Raw genomic sequence first — 12,196 nt, forward strand, 5'->3', positions numbered from 1 at the left:
CTGGTGGAAGGATTATTTACAGTTAGCTAAATTAATACGAAATAAAACATTTCTATAAACATCTCACAGCACACACACACACACACACACACACACACACACACACAAGTGTTTAATTCCTCTCATATCACAACACAATGTCTGGTGTTTGGAGTGAAGGCTTAGAGCAACAATCAGTGTTTTTTGTGTGTTTATATATATATATTTAGAGCTACAATCAGTGAACATCTACTGAAGAAGTGAGTTCCTGTCGTCACTTCCGTTCTGTCAGCTTTAAACACTGTTTCCTTCAGCAGCCTTCAGGTTAATAAGAGAGAATAATCTCAGCTGCTCATATTACTGAGAGCCATAAAGCAGTGTAAACTCCTCTGTTTACACTGCACACACTGACACACACACACTGATACACAGCACTGACAGTGGAGACTCCTTCACCACATCACACACACATAAACACACACACACACACACTGATACACAGCACTGACAGTGGAGACTCCTTCACCACATCACACACACATAAACACACACACACACTGATACACAGCACTGACAGTGGAGACTCCTTCACCACATCACACACACATAAACACACACACACACACACTGATACACAGCACTGACAGTGGAGACTCCTTCACCACATCACACACACATAAACACACACACACACTGATACACAGCACTGACACAGGAGACTCCTTCACCACATCACACACACACACACACACTGATACACAGCACTGACACTGGAGACTCCTTCACCACATCACACACACACACACACACACAGACAGACAGACACACACACACACACATCCAGATAATTCTCCATTGATGTGCTTTGACATGGAGGAAGGAGTCTTGGATCATGTGTGTGTTTTAATTGGGAATTTCCTCGGCTGTATAAATCATTTCCACTGCATTACTTTGCTCTGATAATAAACTTACCCAGACGTCAGACCCCAGCTCATGTGGCTGAAATTAGTACTCGAAATTAGTTTATAGTTTTCTGAGCTTTAATGATGCTGATTTAGTTAATTAGGCCAAAATATAGCTGAAATACAAATTTAAAAAACACAGAGACTAACTCACAGGATAAAGTTCAAACAGGAAGTATGGGAAGTCTCCTCCTGCTTAACTCCAGTCTTTTATGTTATAAATTCTGGAGTTTTTAATTGTTTCTGCAGTGAATTTTTGGTGCTAATGCAGGTTCAGGTAGATATTTTTTATCCTTTCCTGTTGTTCTTATAGTCATTGTCAGTCATTGTTGTTGTTGTTGTTGTTGTTTTAGTGAAATGTAAAAGATTAGCTCTAAGTGTGAGTATTTGTGTAGTGTGTAGTATGACGTAACCAGTGTTGGGGAGTAACTAGTTACATGTAACGGCGTTACGTAACTTAATTACAAAATAAATGTAACAGTAACTCGTTACAGTTACTTAGAAAAATATGTAATTAAAATTACAGTTACTTATGAAAATGTTAAAGATTACAAATAGAATCTGAATATTTTCTTTAAAAAAACTAGTATATGTTGAATAAATATTAATTTGTTGTTCGAGTTTGTTAAAGTGGTGCTATTCTGATGATTCTGATTGGTTCTCTGGTTTGAATTTGACACATACACACACTACACAACACACACACACTACACAACACACATACACACACACTACACAACACACATACACACACACACTACACAACACACAACACACACACTACACTACTCACATACACACACACACTACCCAACATTGGACGTAACAGTGTGATTTTGGTCACGTGGCTATTATCTGTATTAACAAACTAATAAAACCAAAGACATTTGTTATTAATTAACCTCCCAGTTTTTTTGGCGGATACGGTACACGCCCACTCGTCACAAATCAAGTTTATTATTGGATACTAATACCCATGACGTCACCGCTGCTCATTAAGGCGGAAGGAAAAGGCGATTTAATGACTTAAACCAGCGGAATAAACCCAAACAAAAACTCTGATTCCAGACACGATCTCGTGAACCCACTCCGCCGCCCTGACCTCAGCTGCGTTGGCACGTGCACTGTCGAACTTCCGCTCTGAAATTCATCACAAAAAAAACTTTCACGAATTTTCTCCACGTGGATGAAGTTCAGTTCGGGTTTTAACATCTTTAATCCCTTCATCATGAAAATATCAAAATAGCGGAATGTATGAAGACTGAACTAAACACTTGGGTTTTTTTATTTGCACGATTGTGTATCGCTTTCACAAAAACAAGCGTTTACACTTCCTCAGTAAAAGTAATAACTTTTACAAAACAAATTCATTATTTCATTATGACTCTACACGTAATCGGATAAACACAGAACCGGGGGAAATAAATAATAAAATAAAATAAATAAACAAACTGAAAAGATTTTGGTTAATAAACACATCCCTGTGTGTGTGAGTTAAATGATTTGGGTTCGTTTTGAATCATTCTGGACACACAATCATCTGGATAATGTAACATAACAACATATAATATAAAATAAGAATATAATATTTAACACACAGGCCTTTAGGGTCCCAAAATAATAAAATAAATAAATAAAGAATCTTTCGAAAATAATGTAGGGATCATTTAATAGTATGAGGATAATGACCAGTGATGACCATCCTCCTCCTCTCAGGTGAAACACACGCACGTGCCCGTGATGCTACCAGCTCCAGCTCCCTTTTCTCCCTAAAGCTGAAAAAAAGATGTTTTACATCATAACAGTACATCTTTTTATGTTAATTAGTACGATTTCTATTTTTTTTATTTATATGGTTATATTATTATACGCCGTTATTTATTTATTTATTTATTTATTTATTTATTCATTCATTTATTGTACATTACAAAAAAACCAGTTCAGTTGTTTTAATCAAACCGGTGTTTAAATAACATCCACGTGTTTTATTATTATTATTATTATTATTATTATTATTATTATTATTATTATTACTGAATCATTCTATGGCGAATTAAGTAAACTGAAAAGAAAATGACCGCACACACACACACACACACACACACACAAATAACTTGTTTTGTTTTTGATCAGTTTGGTGTTTAGTTTTGAGAAAACAGTTCAGCAGTAAGACTGTAGAGCTGTGTGCTTTTTCTTCTTCTTCGTGTGTGTGTGTGTGTGTGTGTGACTTCACTTCCCAATTTAGAAAGCAGAGCTCAAAGAAAAAAAAACCAAACCCTCTGCCATCCGGTTTATGGTCTCTATGTGAAAAAATTAGCAGCAGCAGCAGCAGCAGCCTGTAAATGAGCGAAAGCGCGCGCGCAGCAGTGCAGCTTAAACACCTCCAAATGCGCAAAACTCTGTAACTCTCTCCATGAACCTCACACACACCCGGAATGGACTGCACTATTAAGGTCAGTAGTTTTTGGATATTTTGGATATTTTGGACAGTGCATGTGTGTGTTTGTGTGTGTGTTGTGTGTGTGTGTGCGCACCCACTCTCTCTCTCTCTCTCTCTCTCTCTCTCTGTCTCTCTCTCTTTTCAACGAGGCGGTGTGTGATGCAGCTCTTTTCCTTCTCGTATAAAATTTCCTCTTCCTTCCCGTTCGTGGTTGAATGTCGCCTCTTTAATAACAACAAGAAACCGCTACAAGTTTTACACTCAGAATAAAAAACTCTCTCTCTCTCTCTCTCTCTCTCTCTCTCTCTCACACACACACACACACACACACACACACACACGCACACACCACGGAATGGAGACCGGAGAGCGCCGCAAACGGTAACTCACGCCTTTGCTGTGTTTCATTTTATTGTCCTTTTTTTCGCTCATCCTCTGTTCCATGCATGTTCACCACTACACGCGCTCCCGGTGAATCCAGAAGCGCGCGCGCTGGTGCTGATGCACGATATTAATATTATTAATACTCATTAGAATACCAGTAATAATGGTGATGGAGGAAAGTGGAGGGAAAGCTGCGTGAAGTTGGAGCAGGTGTCGCGCGCCATAAGCACGCGCATTCCGGACTCACTCACTCACTGGCCATAAAATCAGACTTCTTATTGATATCTGATCTGTTCTGATTTATTTATTGTCCTGTATCGTGAGCAGAGGACACAGATGCGTGGGATAAGACGTTTAATTGACACCTCGAGTGTTTAATGACATCTTACACACACGGCGGCGGATTGGCGCGTGCACACAAATGCCGTGTTCATGTGCTTATTACTTCCTGCAGTGAAAATGTTGATTTGTCGCGTAGCTCTGAATCTTCTCTTATTAGTATAGATTTTTTTTACAGCTAGCGCATGGATCTGGCTTTTGAAATCCATCAGTGTTGAAATAACGGCCATGGTTTCTGCGTTAGCACAGGAATGCTAATGTGAGACCGTCATGAAGCGTGTTCTGAAGTGTGGAGAGTTCATTCAGGACTTTTTATTGTGTAACTGGAGGAACTTTTTGAAGCATGTGGCTGTAAAGCTCGCGCTTTTGTGTGTGTTTAAAATCCTCTCGATTAATATATACATGTAGACACTAAACACATTCATTAACACCTAATAATTATTAAATGTTTTGTTGTGTAATAAATAATAAATAAACTAATAACACGCGAATTAAATCCAGAAATGGCTGAAAATATGAAAAAATGTTAGAGCTGATGGAAGTAGTGTAGCTTTCAGAAATATCAGGCGAGTGTAAAGTGATTTGAAGGAATTTATTTTTATCTTTTAAAAATGTCTAAAACAAAAAAAAAGTCGTGCAGCTCGTGAGCGCTGAGGCGGAGGACCGAGGTTCTGAAATAATCTTTTATTTTTACGCAAACGCACAAAAGAGGAGCTGGAAATAGTGCTGCAGGCTTAGGATAAATCAGGGGAGTGATGCGTGCAGCTCTGTGTGACACTCTGCAGATGAAATGATGTCAATTACATTCACAGCTTCATGGATTTTCTAATGAAATGAAATCACACACACACACACACACACACACACACACAGACATGATTCCATTTTTTCTTTTCCCTTTTTCTTTATTTTTCCCGTTTTTTAAGGAATGAGCAGTCATGCAGGTGGCCTTATCTCAGCTCAACACACTTCCTGCCTCAGAGCTCACACTTTCCGCACACACTGCACACACTTCCGCTCCTGCACACCCGAGAGAAAGAAAACACACAGATCCGACAAACAGCGACTGTAAAAAAAAAAAAAAAAAAGAAACTTTTTGTGGTGCCAGTTTATTGTTCACCATTTTGGTACCCAATTTTTTAGTGGCAAAGTGCATTCATCTGCTGCACAAACACACTCTTACGCACTCTCTCACACTGTCACACACTCGTACTGCTGTTGATGAGAATGATTAAAACTTGTGAAACCGCAAGGTTGCAGTTGTTTTTTTTGCAGCGCAGCTGCTTGTCTGTTTGCAAAATCAGCAGTGGCTCAACTTCTGCTTTCTCTCTCTCTCTCTCTCTCTCTCGCTCTCTCTCTCAGTACATTCATCCCCAAACCTCTCCGACCTTGTTCTGTATTTTATGTTAATGCACATTTTAACACCCCCTCGTTCAAAATCACGTCAGAAAATAAAATCTTACAGCAGTGACCTTAATAGTCATTAGTTTCCAGAATTATTTTTTTTTAAAAAACTTCTAAAATGTGTTTTTAAGAAACAGAAGAATGTTCCTAAAATGTTTGTTTATATTCTGCTCTTCTTCTTCTACTGATGCAGTAACATTTCTGCAGATGAATGAGATTATTATTATTATTATTATTATTATTATTTGTTGTTGTTGTTGTTGTTGTTCTCTATAAAACGAATTGAATGATTTTGGATGAATTTGATCTTCCAGGTTAGTAGAGATGATGAAGATGTCCTCCATGTTGAGTTCTTCTTACCCACAAAAACATTCTCTCTCAAAAATAAAACTACATCAGGATTAAAATAAAATTAACACAATTTCGATTTATGACCAAAAAACTGTTTATAAAATGATCATTTTTTAAATAAAATATATTTCAGTTTTTTTTATTTCATGAACGGACTGAAAATGAACGAAATGTATTTTTGGTTTTATTTATTTTTAATGAAAATAATTCGTTATATTTCATTATTTTTTATATTTAATATTTGTAACAGAACAATCTATTTGATATTTTTGTGTAGTTCAGCTAAAATCGGTGCGTTTATTGAATAAAATAGATTTATATTTCATAATGTAATGTCAGATTATTTAATTCGAGTGAATGACCGCTAGGCCAGGTGTTCAGATATTTATTAAGTTTATTTATTATTTATTAAGTTATATATTAAGCTATTTTTAACGCCTAAAAATGCGAAAACGAAACACAAACTGTTACTGTTACACTGACCGGAAATAGTCACGCACATTTCGCTCTTTTTTGTTGTTGTTATTATTATTATTATTATTATTATTATTATTATTATCATTTGTTTATGTTATTTATTTATTTATTTTTTGAAAGTGAAGCGCTTTTTCTTTTTTCTTTCTTGTTCTGTTCAAAGTAAAAAGGAAAGAGAGGCGTGACGTGTTCAGTGTTTTGACTCGGTTAGGGGCGGAGTCAGAGAATCGGTCAGAGACTGGTCAGTGTAAATAAAGAGTAAAGAAGCGTTATTAACGTTCACTTGCATTTTTATCACTTTTTGCCAAAATAATTTAATTACAGGATTTGATTTAAAAAATAAAATGAAAATAAATAAATGACCATTTTAACATCTTTTGCATGATGCTAATTGGTGACTCTCAGACTAGCACGACTCTTCATGATTAGCATGGCTAGCATTTGTGGATGAAGTGAAAGACAGAATGTCTGAATTCTTACTGATTAAATATTTTAAACTCAAAACTAAACACAATTCTTATTAACAAAAACTGACCAAAAACAAGTGTGTGTGTGTGTGTGTGTGATTCAGAGCTCTGGGTTTCTTAAAATTAAGTTTCATTAGAAGATGAAATGCTGTAGTTCACGTTGAAGAAAAAAAACTTGACTGTGTGAAGGAATTTAAGCCGTAATGAAGAGACAAATTTTGGCCACGCCCCTTTTTTTCTCACCTTCATCCTTCACTTACTGCCGTTTTCATACAAGTTACACACACTGTTGTGTTTTTTCTGTAGCAGGTTGTGTGTTTAGTGTAGCAGGTTGTGTGTGTTGTGTTTAGTGTAGCAGGTTGTGTGTGTTGTGTTTACTGTAGCAGGTTGTGTGTGTTGTGTTTAGTGTAGCAGGTTGTGTGTGTTGTGTTTACTGTAGCAGGTTGTGTGTGTTGTGTTTACTGTAGCAGGTTGTGTGTGTTGTGTTTAGTGTAGCAGGTTGTGTGTTTACTGTAGCAGGTTGTGTGTTTAGTGTAGCAGGTTGTGTGTTTAGTGTAGCAGGTTGTGTGTGTTGTGTTTAGTGTAGCAGGTTGTGTGTGTTGTGTTTACTGTAGCAGGTTGTGTGTGTTGTGTTTACTGTAGCAGGTTGTGTGTTTAGTGTAGCAGGTTGTGTGTGTTGTGTTTAGTGTAGCAGGTTGTGTGTGTTGTGTTTACTGTAGCAGGTTGTGTGTGTTGTGTTTAGTGTAGCAGGTTGTGTGTGTTGTGTTTACTGTAGCAGGTTGTGTGTGTTGTGTTTAGTGTAGCAGGTTGTGTGTGTTGTGTTTAGTGTAGCAGGTTGTGTGTGTTGTGTTTACTGTAGCAGGTTGTGTGTGTTGTGTTTAGTGTAGCAGGTTGTGTGTGTTGTGTTTACTGTAGCAGGTTGTGTGTTTAGTGTAGCAGGTTGTGTGTGTTGTGTTTAGTGTAGCAGGTTGTGTGTGTTGTGTTTAGTGTAGCAGATTGTGTGTGTTGTGTTTAGTGTAGCAGGTTGTGTGTGTTGTGTTTAGTGTAGCAGGTTGTGTGTGTTGTGTTTAGTGTAGCAGGTTGTGTGTTTACTGTAGCAGGTTGTGTGTTTAGTGTAGCAGGTTGTGTGTTTAGTGTAGCAGGTTGTGTGTGTTGTGTTTAGTGTAGCAGGTTGTGTGTGTTTACTGTAGCAGGTTGTGTGTTTAGTGTAGCAGGTTGTGTGTGTTGTGTTTAGTGTAGCAGGTTGTGTGTGTTGTGTTTAGTGTAGCAGGTTGTGTGTGTTGTGTTTAGTGTAGCAGGTTGTGTGTGTTGTGTTTAGTGTAGCAGGTTGTGTGTTTACTGTAGCAGGTTGTGTGTTTAGTGTAGCAGGTTGTGTGTTTAGTGTAGCAGGTTGTGTGTGTTGTGTTTAGTGTAGCAGGTTGTGTGTTTAGTGTTTAGTGTAGCAGGTTGTGTGTTTAGTGTAGCAGGTTGTGTGTGTTGTGTTTAGTGTAGCAGGTTGTGTGTGTTGTGTTTACTGTAGCAGGTTGTGTGTTTAGTGTAGCAGGTTGTGTGTGTTGTGTTTACTGTAGCAGGTTGTGTGTGTTGTGTTTACTGTAGCAGGTTGTGTGTTTAGTGTAGCAGGTTGTGTGTGTTGTGTTTAGTGTAGCAGGTTGTGTGTGTTGTGTTTACTGTAGCAGGTTGTGTGTGTTGTGTTTAGTGTAGCAGGTTGTGTGTGTTGTGTTTACTGTAGCAGGTTGTGTGTGTTGTGTTTAGTGTAGCAGGTTGTGTGTGTTGTGTTTAGTGTAGCAGGTTGTGTGTGTTGTGTTTACTGTAGCAGGTTGTGTGTGTTGTGTTTAGTGTAGCAGGTTGTGTGTGTTGTGTTTACTGTAGCAGGTTGTGTGTTTAGTGTAGCAGGTTGTGTGTGTTGTGTTTAGTGTAGCAGGTTGTGTGTGTTGTGTTTAGTGTAGCAGATTGTGTGTGTTGTGTTTAGTGTAGCAGGTTGTGTGTGTTGTGTTTAGTGTAGCAGGTTGTGTGTGTTGTGTTTAGTGTAGCAGGTTGTGTGTTTACTGTAGCAGGTTGTGTGTTTAGTGTAGCAGGTTGTGTGTTTAGTGTAGCAGGTTGTGTGTGTTGTGTTTAGTGTAGCAGGTTGTGTGTGTTTACTGTAGCAGGTTGTGTGTTTAGTGTAGCAGGTTGTGTGTGTTGTGTTTAGTGTAGCAGGTTGTGTGTGTTGTGTTTAGTGTAGCAGGTTGTGTGTGTTGTGTTTAGTGTAGCAGGTTGTGTGTGTTGTGTTTACTGTAGCAGGTTGTGTGTTTACTGTAGCAGGTTGTGTGTTTAGTGTAGCAGGTTGTGTGTTTAGTGTAGCAGGTTGTGTGTGTTGTGTTTAGTGTAGCAGGTTGTGTGTTTAGTGTAGCAGGTTGTGTGTTTAGTGTAGCAGGTTGTGTGTTTAGTGTTTAGTGTAGCAGGTTGTGTGTTTAGTGTAGCAGGTTGTGTGTTTAGTGTAGCAGGTTGTGTGTGTTGTGTTTAGTGTAGCAGGTTGTGTGTGTTGTGTTTACTGTAGCAGGTTGTGTGTGTTGTGTTTACTGTAGCAGGTTGTGTGTGTAGTGTAGCAGGTTGTGTGTGTTGTGTTTAGTGTAGCAGGTTGTGTGTGTTGTGTTTAGTGTAGCAGGTTGTGTGTGTTGTGTTTAGTGTAGCAGGTTGTGTGTGTTGTGTTTACTGTAGCAGGTTGTGTGTGTTGTGTTTAGTGTAGCAGGTTGTGTGTGTTGTGTTTACTGTAGCAGGTTGTGTGTGTTGTGTTTACTGTAGCAGGTTGTGTGTTTAGTGTAGCAGGTTGTGTGTGTTGTGTTTAGTGTAGCAGGTTGTGTGTTTACTGTAGCAGGTTGTGTGTGTTGTGTTTAGTGTAGCAGGTTGTGTGTGTTGTGTTTACTGTAGCAGGTTGTGTGTGTTGTGTTTACTGTAGCAGGTTGTGTGTTTAGTGTAGCAGGTTGTGTGTGTTGTGTTTACTGTAGCAGGTTGTGTGTGTTGTGTTTACTGTAGCAGGTTGTGTGTGTTGTGTTTACTGTAGCAGGTTGTGTGTTTAGTGTAGCAGGTTGTGTGTGTTGTGTTTAGTGTAGCAGGTTGTGTGTGTTGTGTTTACTGTAGCAGGTTGTGTGTTTAGTGTAGCAGGTTGTGTGTGTTGTGTTTAGTGTAGCAGGTTGTGTGTGTTGTGTTTAGTGTAGCAGGTTGTGTGTTTACTGTAGCAGGTTGTGTGTTTAGTGTAGCAGGTTGTGTGTGTTGTGTTTAGTGTAGCAGGTTGTGTGTGTTGTGTTTACTGTAGCAGGTTGTGTGTGTTGTGTTTACTGTAGCAGGTTGTGTGTGTAGTGTAGCAGGTTGTGTGTGTTGTGTTTAGTGTAGCAGATTGTGTGTGTTTGGGTTTTTTTAACTGTAGCAGGTTGTGTGTGTTGTGTTTAGTGTAGCAGGTTGTGTGTGTTGTGTTTACTGTAGCAGGTTGTGTGTGTTGTGTTTAGTGTAGCAGGTTGTGTGTGTTGTGTTTACTGTAGCAGGTTGTGTGTGTTGTGTTTACTGTAGCAGGTTGTGTGTTTAGTGTAGCAGGTTGTGTGTGTTGTGTTTAGTGTAGCAGGTTGTGTGTTTAGTGTAGCAGGTTGTGTGTGTTGTGTTTAGTGTAGCAGGTTGTGTGTGTTGTGTTTACTGTAGCAGGTTGTGTGTGTTGTGTTTAGTGTAGCAGGTTGTGTGTGTTGTGTTTACTGTAGCAGGTTGTGTGTGTTGTGTTTAGTGTAGCAGGTTGTGTGTGTTGTGTTTACTGTAGCAGGTTGTGTGTTTACTGTAGCAGGTTGTGTGTGTTGTGATTAGTGTAGCAGGTTGTGTGTGTTGTGTTTAGTGTAGCAGGTTGTGTGTTTAGTGTAGCAGTTTGTGTGTTTACTGTAGCAGGTTGTGTGTTTAGTGTAGCAGGTTGTGTGTGTTGTGTTTACTGTAGCAGGTTGTGTGTTTAGTGTAGCAGGTTGTGTGTGTTGTGTTTACTGTAGCAGGTTGTGTGTTTACTGTAGCAGGTTGTGTGTGTTGTGTTTAGTGTAGCAGGTTGTGTGTTTAGTGTAGCGGGTTGTGTGTTTACTGTAACAGGTTGTGTGTTTAGTGTAACAGGTTGTGTGTGTTGTGTTTAGTGTAGCAGGTTGTGTGTTTACTGTAGCAGGTTGTGTGTTTAGTGTAACAGGTTGTGTGTTTAGTGTAACAGGTTGTGTGTGTTGTGTTTAGTGTAGCAGGTTGTGTGTTTAGTGTAACAGGTTGTGTGTGTTGTGTTTAGTGTAGCAGGTTGTGTGTTTAGTGTAACAGGTTGTGTGTGTTGTGTTTAGTGTAGCAGGTTGTGTGTTTAGTGTAACAGGTTGTGTGTGTTGTGTTTAGTGTAGCAGGTTGTGTGTTTACTGTAGCAGGTTGTGTGTTTAGTGTAGCAGGTTGTGTGTTTAGTGTAACAGGTTGTGTGTGTTGTGTTTAGTGTAGCAGGTTGTGTGTTTACTGTAGCAGGTTGTGTGTTTAGTGTAGCAGGTTGTGTGTTTAGTGTAACAGGTTGTGTGTGTTGTGTTTAGTGTAGCAGGTTGTGTGTTTAGTGTAACAGGTTGTGTGTGTTGTGTTTAGTGTAGCAGGTTGTGTGTTTAGTGTAACAGGTTGTGTGTGTTGTGTTTAGTGTAGCAGGTTGTGTGTTTAGTGTAGCGGGTTGTGTGTTTACTGTAACAGGTTGTGTGTTTAGTGTAACAGGTTGTGTGTGTTGTGTTTAGTGTAGCAGGTTGTGTGTTTACTGTAGCAGGTTGTGTGTTTAGTGTAACAGGTTGTGTGTTTAGTGTAACAGGTTGTGTGTGTTGTGTTTAGTGTAGCAGGTTGTGTGTTTAGTGTAACAGGTTGTGTGTGTTGTGTTTAGTGTAGCAGGTTGTGTGTTTAGTGTAGCAGGTTGTGTGTTTAGTGTAACAGGTTGTGTGTGTTGTGTTTAGTGTAGCAGGTTGTGTGTTTACTGTAGCAGGTTGTGTGTTTAGTGTAGCAGGTTGTGTGTTTAGTGTAACAGGTTGTGTGTGTTGTGTTTAGTGTAGCAGGTTGTGTGTTTAGTGTAACAGGTTGTGTGTGTTGTGTTTAGTGTAGCAGGTTGTGTGTTTAGTGTAACAGGTTGTGTGTGTTGTGTTTAGTGTAGCAGGTTGTGTGTTTAGTGTAGGAGGTTGTGTGTTTACTGTAACAGGTTGTGTGTTTAGTGTAGCAGGTTGTGTGTGTTGTGTTTACTGTAGCAGGTTGTGTGTGTTGTGTTTAGTGTAGCAGGTTGTGTGTGTTGTGTTTACTGTAGCAGGTTGTGTGTGTTGTGTTTACTGTAGCAGGTTGTGTGTTTAGTGTAGCAGGTTGTGTGTGTTGTGTTTAGTGTAGCAGGTTGTGTGTTTACTGTAGCAGGT

At 39.0% G+C, this 12,196-nt stretch overlaps 1 protein-coding gene across 2 annotated transcripts in view; it reads left to right on the forward strand.

The window, feature by feature from the left end:
• Positions 1-3,234: 3,234 nt before the first annotated feature.
• fli1rs (Fli-1 proto-oncogene, ETS transcription factor-related sequence) overlaps positions 3,235-12,196 on the forward strand; it is a 48,708-nt gene continuing 39,746 nt past the window's right edge. Inside the window, exon 1 of one of the 2 annotated variants that reach the window (XM_058376836.1) lies at positions 3,235-3,394. In XM_058376836.1, the coding sequence (XP_058232819.1) occupies positions 3,377-3,394 (18 nt within the window). In that variant the 5' untranslated portion in view covers positions 3,235-3,376. Of the gene's footprint in view, positions 3,395-3,608; positions 3,763-12,196 lie in introns of those variants that run through there. The other variant, XM_058376837.1, reaches the window with a different exon arrangement.

This window comes from Hemibagrus wyckioides, linkage group LG23, assembly GCF_019097595.1.
Source record: "Hemibagrus wyckioides isolate EC202008001 linkage group LG23, SWU_Hwy_1.0, whole genome shotgun sequence".
Classification (NCBI taxonomy): Eukaryota; Metazoa; Chordata; class Actinopteri; order Siluriformes; family Bagridae; genus Hemibagrus; species Hemibagrus wyckioides.